This window comes from Drosophila suzukii, chromosome 3, assembly GCF_043229965.1.
Source record: "Drosophila suzukii chromosome 3, CBGP_Dsuzu_IsoJpt1.0, whole genome shotgun sequence".
Lineage (NCBI taxonomy): Eukaryota > Metazoa > Arthropoda > Insecta > Diptera > Drosophilidae > Drosophila > Drosophila suzukii.
The window spans coordinates 20,858,067-20,868,091 of record NC_092082.1 but is presented as its reverse complement, the minus strand read 5'-3'; the positions used below and the strand labels follow the sequence as shown (position 1 = coordinate 20,868,091).

General features: G+C 42.7%; 1 protein-coding gene across 1 annotated transcript; it reads right to left on the bottom strand.

Moving 5' to 3' along the window:
* Positions 1 to 1,713: 1,713 nt before the first annotated feature.
* Positions 1,714 to 7,068, bottom strand: LOC139353257 (uncharacterized). Its single transcript, XM_070996889.1, has one exon. The coding sequence runs from the start codon at positions 7,066 to 7,068 to the stop codon at positions 1,714 to 1,716; it is 5,355 nt and encodes a 1,784-aa protein (XP_070852990.1).
* Between the last annotated feature and the right edge of the window lie 2,957 nt (positions 7,069 to 10,025).

Sequence of the window (10,025 nt, the reverse complement as noted above, 5' to 3'; positions counted from 1 at the left end):
CTTTTATTATTTTTGTGTAAAAAAAGAATACAAAAATTTAATTTTTAAGTAGTTATATTATTGACTCATCCAAACTATTTATTTTGGGGACATAAGTAAGTTTTCCCCTCTTATTTAAACATACAAAATTAATTACTTTAGCAACTAAACTCAAACATAATTCATAGAGCTGTACAGCTTAATGTCATGTTACTCGGAACAAAATGAATAATTTAGAGGTCCGTAACTCCGCACAGAACACAAGTTTCTATTTGTTTTTCCTCTTGGGAAGAGTCTCGGGTCAGAATAAACATGTCAGCCATATTCTTGCGACACTAATTTCCGAATTCATATATTCAATATTGGCCAACACCAGGGACAATGCAGTGGACACTGCAGCCCCCCATTCAGATGGTATGGTAAATGGTAAATGGTAAATAGATGTTGACCGAGCCAAGGCCTTCTTGCTATCAGTGTCGGCTGGCCACATTAGCATGTCACTCGGCGGTAAACAGGGAAAAGTTACGGAAACTTCTTGGAAAACTTTGCTTATGTTTGTCCCTCCAAGAAAAACTTGGCAGATAAACAAAAATCGTTGAATAGATTCGACGGACAGAGTGTGTTGTTCGTTCAATATGGACGCGTAACTTTCCTTTTTGGATATTGACACATTTGTGACATCCGACGAGTTGCTTAAGCAAATACTGGAAATTTGTGGGCGTGGCTGGGTCTTGTTTTGGTTTCGTTTCGGTTCGATTCGATTCGATTCGATTCGTTTCCGCTGACCAAACGGGTCAATTCCATCGACCAGGGCCCAAAATGGTCTGCGTGTGAGTGTCATTTTCATTCTGTTTATTTGTCAGTCATTATTTTGGGCAAATATTGACGCTCTTGTCATGCCCAGTAGCACTCTGCGTTAATTGATTTCGAATTCGGAGCCACTTTTGTTGTTATCATAGCAGGGCCCAAACAATCTGCCCTGCAATCACACACAACTCCTTTTTTTTACCCCATTCCCCATTCGAAATGAGCGAACAATCGACTTATCCGGCCAGGCAATCAAATATCTAACCAGTTTAAGTCTGAGTATCCGATGACTTGCACTCACAAATTGTAAAACTTTTGTGCTTTTACGAGCCATTTCGAATGGTGTCTTAAATTATCTCTGTATTTATAAACTTCTCAGGCCATCAGCATCGATTTGTCACACAGTATTAAAAATCATTTTCGCCAAACTTGAATCACTACCAGATTTTTGTACTCAAAATTTGCATGCCACTTAAAACAATCGAAGTCAATTCAAATTTTAAAAGTTCATTTGTATTCAAATTTGTTTATCAACCGATTGTCTAATGGTTTAATGGATGTTCAATGTTTAATAAAAAGGCACATAAACTTTGTTCAATTTTGACAGGCTGGGAATGTTTTTTTAAATTAAAGCACCTGTATTCAAAAAAGGTAATATTTTTTCTCATCTAAGAAGTTTATAATGGACTAACAATCAGGGAATTTTTATACCATGTTTTTATAATAACAATAATAATATAATTTCAATGATTAAACTTTTCACATTTTCTTGTGTGTCCGATGCTTTCCGTTGTAGTCTTAACACTAAGTCCTAAAAAATCTCTAAAGTGTGACGCAGCACCAAAATACATAAAAAGGGCAAAAGTTAGTATTTCATATATCAAAGAGAATAAGATTCAAAATTAAATAACGGCTGCAATGCGTTCATCAACATCCCGGGCCGCCCTGAAACAATGTTTCAGAATTAGGCAGTACTGCTAACTTGGTGATGGGCCGGGTCATCTCTCCAGTAGACGTCTTAAGTTTTACAGCGCGTACAAGTCCATCTGGTCCAGGATGAGCTTCCACAACACGGGCTAGTATCCAAGCTGCTGGAGGGAGATTTGAGTCCTTGACGAGGACTACATTGTCTACTGCGATGTTGCGTTCCTTGTTGCTCCACTTTTGACGTTGCTGCAGGGATGTTAAATACTCTTGGTGCCAGCGTTTCCAAAACCCTTGATACATCGATTGCAAGTGCTGCCAATAGTCCAGACGATTGATCGGCAAATGAGTCAGATCTCCCTCTGGAACAGTTGTAAATGGGCGCCCAATTAAAAAGTGGGCCGGAGACAAGTAGGTGATGTCGGTGTCAGGTGTGTAGCATAGCGGTCGCGAGTTCACCACTGCACTGATCTGAGCAATAAGAGTTTGCATTTGTTCACAGGTTAGAACAGTTTTTCCCACAACTCGACGCAGATGTAGTTTGACGGAACGTACTGATGACTCCCACTTCCCTCCCCAATGTGGCGAATGGGGAGGTATAAAACTCCATTTGATTCCATCATTGGCCAGCGATTGTGTTAGATTGCGTTGATGCTCCTGCGAAGATAGAAGTTGCTGCATCTCATCTAATGCCCGTTTGGCACCAACAAAATTCGTCCCGTTGTCGCTGAAGATCTGTGAGCATTTTCCTCGAAGGGACATGAATCGCCGAAGACATGCCAGGAATGTGTCTGTACTAAGATCGGTGGCCAGTTCCAAATGTATGGCTGATGTCACCAGGCAAACAAAGAGGCATATGTAGCCCTTAGTTTTTCGGGGATTGCGCCCTCTCCTTTCCTTAAGTATAAATGGTCCAGCGTAATCACAGCCTGAGTGCTGGAAGGGTAAAGCTTCTGTTATACGGATGCCTGGTAGATCGGCCATGAATTGGTGCTCCGTGAGTTTACGTTGGCGAAAGCATTTGATGCAGTTGTGAACCAGATTTCTTATCAGGTTGCGCGCACCAAAGATCCAGTACTTTTGACGAACAATTACAAAAAGTGCAGAAACTCCTGGATGAAGATTTGTCGTATGCTCGTGTTCCAAAATCAATCTTGTGATGCGGTTCGACTTGGGAAGCAGTATAGGGTGTTTTACATCAGCTGGTAATTGTGAGTTGTCCAGTCGTCCACCAACTCGAAGAAGGCCATCCTTGCAGATAATCGGCGAGAGCTTCACCAACTGGGAGCGGCTGTGAAGTGGCTTGTTTTCCGTCAGTAGTTTGCGGTCTTCCATGAAACATTTCTGAGCCTCTTGCAGGCAAAGAATGCGAGCAGCCTGAATCTCCTCAAAGGTGAGCATCTTTCCATTTGCCAGCGTTGGTCTTTTGGTCTTTTGGATGAAGCGCAAGGCGTAAGCTACAACGCGTACCAGCTTTGTCCAGGACGAGACGCGTTGAGTCAAAGCTTCGATTGGAGACAATAAGCAGGTTTCCTGTGCGGTTAATGCGGTGGTCTTAACTTCCTCTTTTCCATGGTTTTCTAAAAGGGAAGAACAGAACTTTTTAGAGGTCATCTTTACCGCAAGCATTTCTGGATCTTGCAGCCATGAAGGTCCCATCCACCATAAGTCGAAATGGAGCAGGTCCGAAGCAAGCATTCCTCGTGTGGCGCAGTCCGCCGGATTCTCCTTTGTGTTTACATGATGCCATGCGTTGCGCGGTAAGGCTTCGAGAATTTCTGAGGTTCTGTTGGCTACAAATGTTTTAAGCTTAGATGGTGGATGTGAAAGCCAGGCCAAGACTATGGTTGAGTCGCACCATGCATGCACTTCAATGTCCTTGTGTTGTAGCGCAGCCTTGACTGATAAGAACAGTCGGCTCAGTAGCAAAGCGCCACACAGTTCGAGACGTGGTAGAGACTGCTGCTTCAGCGGAGCAACTCTGGTTTTTCCTGCAATGAGTGAAACTGATACGGTGCCATCTGCTCGCACCACTCTGCTATAGATGACTGCGGAATATGCCTTGATGGATGCATCTGAAAATCCATGCAGTTCCATGTGATCTTCATTGTTTTGGACAAATCGTGGCAGGCGTAGATCTCGAAGGAAGTGTAGGTCGTTACGGCATTTATTCCACCAGTCCGCAATTTTTGGAGGAAGCTCCGTGTCCCAGCCGAGATCGAGTAGCCACAATTCTTGGAACAGAATTTTGAACTGCACTACCACTGGCGACAGAATACCCAGCGGGTCAAAAATGCGTGCCACATCTGACAACACTTGGCGTTTGGTGTTGTGCGGATTTGTTGTGAGGCAAACTTTGTAGGATAACATATCCTCTTCTGGATCCCAATGAATGCCAAGAACCTTTGCTGTAGAATTGGATCCTTTGCCTTGTACTTCGGTTGTAGCGAGAGATCTGTCAGCGACAAGTGATGAATTGGAAACCCATTTACCAAGTTCCATGCCTGCACATTTCATCAACTGGATCAACTCATTTTGATTGCGAATGAGCTCCTCCTCGGTATGTGCTCCGGTCAGTACGTCGTCCACATAAAACTGCTCCTTCAAGATTTTTGCAGCGGTAGGAAAGTCGTGTTGATGGTCGTGAGCTAACTGATCCAGGACTCTCACTGCTAAAAATGGTGCGCAGGATGTGCCGTATGTTACCGTGGACAGTTCGTAGTGTTTAATAGGAGTCGTTTCATCTTCTCTCCAAACAATTCGTTGAAAGCCACAATGGTTGGCAGCCACCCAGATTTGTCTATACATTTTGACGATGTCTGCTGAGAAGACAAACTTGAACATTCTGAAACGCATACAAATCGAGAAAAGGTTTCGTAGAATGCTGGGTCCAATGTGCAGAGCTTCGTTTAAGGACCGTCCATTCGTGTCCTTGAATGAGCCGTCAAATACGACGCGTAGTTTTTGAGTAATTACAGGATGATGTGGCAAGTAAAAGCTCGGCTTTTTGTCAATGTCTTCTGGCGATAGTTCTCGCATGTGGCCCAACTGAAGATACTCACGCATAAATTGCACGTACTGTGAATGCAGAATGGGGTCTTTCTTTAGGCGGCGCTCTACACCCCTGAATCTTGTTAGCGCTCCCTGTAAAGTATCTGAAAACTGTTCCTTGGAGTCTTTGAACGGAAGTTCGACGATGTAACGCCCCTTAGAGTCCCGAGTGTGCGTCGTCACAAAGTGCTGCTCAACTTCATCGTCCTCCGGTTTCCCATGGAATTCCTGGTTGACATCCTCCAGCTCCCAAAAGCGTCTTAGCGATTCGTCAATGTCAATAGCCGTGTGCATTGTTGTTGTAGATGAACATCCGGTAGTAACGATAGATGTGATGACCCATCCAAATATGGTCGAAATGGCGATGATGTTGCCCTGGTTGTCGAACATCTTTTGACCGGTGAACACGGTCCAAACGTAGTCGCTGCCCAGGAGTATATCAACTGGCGCCAACGATTGATAGTCAGAATCCGCAAGCTCAAAGCCAGCGAATGCCTTGAGTGCTGAGGCGGCGATATCGTGTCTTGCCAACGTGGAGGTAATTTTGCTGAGTACGTGAGCACGTACCTTCATTGTGTGATCTGAGATCCTTGACTGCAAGTCCAGTGTGCTGCAGCCTCTAGTTGTCTCAGCCTTGATTGATGAGATTCCGGTCACCAAGATTCGTGACGGTGAGCGTGCCAGTCCGAGTGCCTTTACGCACCGCTCGGAGATGTACGATAGTTCCGAACCACTGTCCAAAAGCACCCGGCAGGTAGTGTGCGATCCTGTTGCGTTTCTAACAAACACTAGAGCTGTTGGCAATGCACTTTTCCGTATCCCTTGTGGCTGTGTTGCGGTTGTTGATCCGTTGCAGAAGGATTCAGCTGTGGAAGCCACTTGTGCCCGTGCGATATGGCTGATGGTGACGGTAGCATCTTCGGGAGCGCTTGGGATGTGTCTTTCATCATCTCGTGAGTGTGTCGCAGCGACAGCGGCTTGCGAACCAAGAATATCTGCATGTAGCAGAGAGTGGTGACGATTGTGGCAAAACTTGCATGTGAATTTGGATTCACACTTTCGCGACACATGCCCAGGCTTAAGGCAGTTAAAGCACAGTGATTTTGCCTTAACAAATGTGCGTCTCTGCTCAATTGACAATTCACCAAACTTTGAGCAGGCGTAGATCTTGTGCTCCTTCGAGTTACACTTCACACAAGTGTTTGCTTCCATCGATACTAAGGCGTGTGACGATCGCTTTGCCTTGCCATGTTGTGGGCCAACCTTGGAGTCTATGTCTGGCTCACTTTTGCTGAGCTCGAATTCCTCGCAACGTCGGTCTAAAAACTTTAGTAGATCATCCACAGACGGAGATTCCAGTTCCCGGCTTCCTTCGATCCATTTGCGACGGGTTTCAGCATCGATCTTAGCTAGAATGAAATGTATAATCCAGCAGTCCCTATTAGTTTGCCCTGCTGCATCCAGGCCGCGTACAATTTCGGTGGCTCCGTCCGTCACCTTGCGCAGAACTGTTACATCTGCTCTGGCGGTCGAAGGTAAGGAAACAAATGTCTCCAGCAGAGTGTTAACAATGTGACGTGGTCTATTGTACCGATCAATTAGGCAAGTCCAAGCAGCCTCGTAAGCTGCATCCGTTATTGGCATATGTCGAATCAAGTCAGCTGCTTCGCCAGTGATGTACGTTTTCAAGTAGTGCAACTTTTGTATTGCTGTCAAATGCTGCTTGCCATGGATCGTACTCTCGAAGATGTTTTTAAAGGCTGGCCACTCCTTGTAGTCGCCAGTGAACAGCTTGATGTGGATTTTTGGCAGTTCATTATGCAATACATTTGCTGCCGAGTTTGCCCTTAAAAGCGTTGCTTGTTGCTCAGCCAAACGCTCGTTGAGCTGCTGCTGTTGTTCCAGAAAACGAACTAGGTTTTCGTTTCCCACTCCTGATGCCATTGATGCGGCCTCGTCAGGGTTGCCAGATTGTCTGAAGTTATTGCCTTCTCTTTCATTCTCTTGAGATTCTTCACAGGTGCGTATGAGGTTGCGAAATAATGTGCTTGCTTGTAAGTACTTGTCCTCGTACCTTTCGTTGTCGATGGCTGGATCGACGTACCCTTCCTCTTCGTCAAAAAGGACCATTTGGTCGCTGATGGACTCGAATTCTTTCCAGATGATGTTGAGCCTTTCCAATGAAACTTGTATTTCATCAAGCTCCCATTTTGATCCCGCACGTGGATCTTGAGACGCCGTTAGCAAACGCGTAATGCTTGCCTTGGCACGACTTCTAGCTGCCTTCAAAAGTTTAAACTGATCCATGTTAATCAGTAACTAAATTTGGCTAGAAGGACCAAAGATATGGTGTAGAATAAAAACGTTTTATTTCCCAATTTGAGTGGACTGTATTTCAATGATTAAACTTTTCACATTTTCTTGTGTGTCCGATGCTTTCCGTTGTAGTCTTAACACTAAGTCCTAAAAAATCTCTAAAGTGTGACGCAGCACCAAAATACATAAAAAGGGCAAAAGTTAGTATTTCATATATCAAAGAGAATAAGATTCAAAATTAAATAACGGCTGCAATGCGTTCATCAACACATATGTTAAACAAAGGTGCTTTAAATGCCAAGACCATCCCATTTAATGCTGAAAAACCGATCCCAACCGTTTGTAAATTAACCAATTATAAGCCTTTATTATGGTAATATATCATTAAACATTATTTATAGACGAGTACCATAATAACTTTAATCGTTTGTTTTTTGAAATTGCAAAACCGTGACGTTAATCCGAGATTAATCACATCCAGATTGTCAACTGGTCTTTCTCCGCGGGTCCGAGATCAACTTGTTCTGGCTCTTGGGCCGGAGTGTTAATATTTGTGCAGTAAATAAGCAAATTAAGTGTTTCCACAAACGGCTGCAAATATGCACGGATACAGATAGGAACCAGAGCCCGGGCAACCAACGGCTACAGATACAAGACTATATATATAGGTGTTGGTTATACGGGGGATGGCTGGGGATGGGCATAAATAGGCGCATAAATATTTGTTTATGTTTTCACATCGCGCTTATCAATGTGCAAACACAAGCGGCGCTACTTCAGCCCCCAGATCTCCAGTTCCAGTGCTCCGGAGTTCGGTTTCAGTTTCTGCTAGGCTTTCGGTATCAGTATCGCTGTTTGCCCACGGATTTTGCCTTTGCACGGTTTTATCTTATCGCCATAATGGAACTACGGGTCACGCCAGGCCAAACTGGGGAGTATCTGCCGGCTCTGTCGCGCTGTTTGCTCAATTAATACGAACTTTAATTGAAAAACAATACAATTAACTAAATCAGTTAAGCGCGTCGGTCGCCTCGAGTCTCCGAGTCTGCGAGTCTGGCGCCCATTATCAGTCTGGGCGACTCTTGACTCCCGACTCTTGCTGGTCCCAAGCCCCACATAAAACACCAGGGCCCAACCACAATTGTTGCCCCAACTCCCATGGCACGATGGCTTTGGTTCCTGGTCCTCCTAAAGACCTCCATTGGCCACGAAGCATGTTTCCCTTAAAAATACAAATTAAAAGACCGGAAAATGTTTAATCACTCTCTTGAATATATAATTAGTGTAATATAAGTTCCTACTTAGGCCTTTAATAAAGATGTTTTAGTCAACAAGCATAAAAATAATTGAAACTGTAACAAACAAAGACCATATTATATTAAATTATCTATATTATCTTTGGTTATACCATTTTTTTTCAGTTGTCCTAATACATTCTTTAAATATTTCTGTTCAATGTGTAGGTACAATTATATTGTATTGCCCTGAACATATTCCGTAACTTACTTTAATAGCTTCTCCTTATTCTTTAAGTCTCAAGACCGTATCTGTTTAGATATGACCAACTTCCTTATCACAAATTCCACTTCAAGTTCAGATACATTTATCAATTAATGAATAATACATTGCCCAAACCAAGTGCATTGCCCATTTGTGGATACCCCAACCCATTTTTAAGGCAGAACAAGACACTCTGCTAATTTCATTGTTGTTTGCTTGTTCTTGCTATTTTCGGTGTGTTTTTATCTAAATTACTTTTAATCGCCATTTAATGTTTTTGTTTTTCTTGTTTCGCGCTGTTGTTGTTGTTGCTGTTGCCGGTTTAGGTTGTGTTGTTCATGTTTTATTGCGACGTCTTTTGGGTTCTCTAATCTAATTGCAAAATACAAGCACCGAATGTGAGCAAATCTAAGTGTGAGTTTGGGTACACTCTAAAAAATATGTATATACCCTAAGGGTATTGCCCTGCACTATAACAGTTTCGCAGGTATTTTCACCAAATAGGTATTTTTCGGAATGAAGAAACCATAATAATTTGCTTGAACTATGGTAGTTCTTAAATTTTATAACGAGTATTTTCTGTTTTAATTTAAAAGATATTTTTATTAACCAATAATTCAATATTAAATATATATTAATTTGGAGAAATCTAATGACTTTCGAAAAATATTTAAATATATACTTTTACACTGTAATATCCAATGTGTTTTACAGATTTATCTTAAAAAGTTATTGAAAATGTTTATCTCTTGCTTACGACTTTATAAAGATGGTTTCTAAGATCCGAATTCTACATCGGCTGTATTTAAGCACAACTTTGTTAATTTTTTCAGTGCAGAAGTAAGAGTGTAACTACATATGAAAGTATGTGTGACGGGATGTTTGTGTGCTTTTCAAGGCCCCGCAGCCGCCCCACCATAATAATCCGGCCTTGCCCATCTGGTTCCCCATGGAAATAGATTGCGCGCTATCTGGAAAAGTTGTACGGTCTGCAAATCGTATAAACAATTATAAACAAACAGTCGGGGCGAATGCTTCTTTATCATGGCCTAGTTCTTTTTATTGATATCACTAGAATCCCACCAAAAAAATAAACTTAAATCGTTGGCACGCCGCACCATCGTCGAATTCCCCCTGCCAGCCCATCGAAATGCCATTCGACGCGTGCGAATCCATGAGATACATTTGGCTGTAAACAAAGTCATTCATTATGCCAATCCTCCATATGTCCAACAAGTCGCAGCGATCCTTCTCTTGTGGAATGGAATTGCGTCAATCAGTTTATCGGTCTAAATAGTCTGCGCAGACATATAGACAGCACTTATACATTTCCTAAATATTTTCAAATTGTGAAGAAAACAAGACGCCACAAGTTTTTAGAGGTCTTAATGGGCCATAAGATACCTATCTAATTTGTATTATTCCAATGAATAAATTAACTAGTGGAA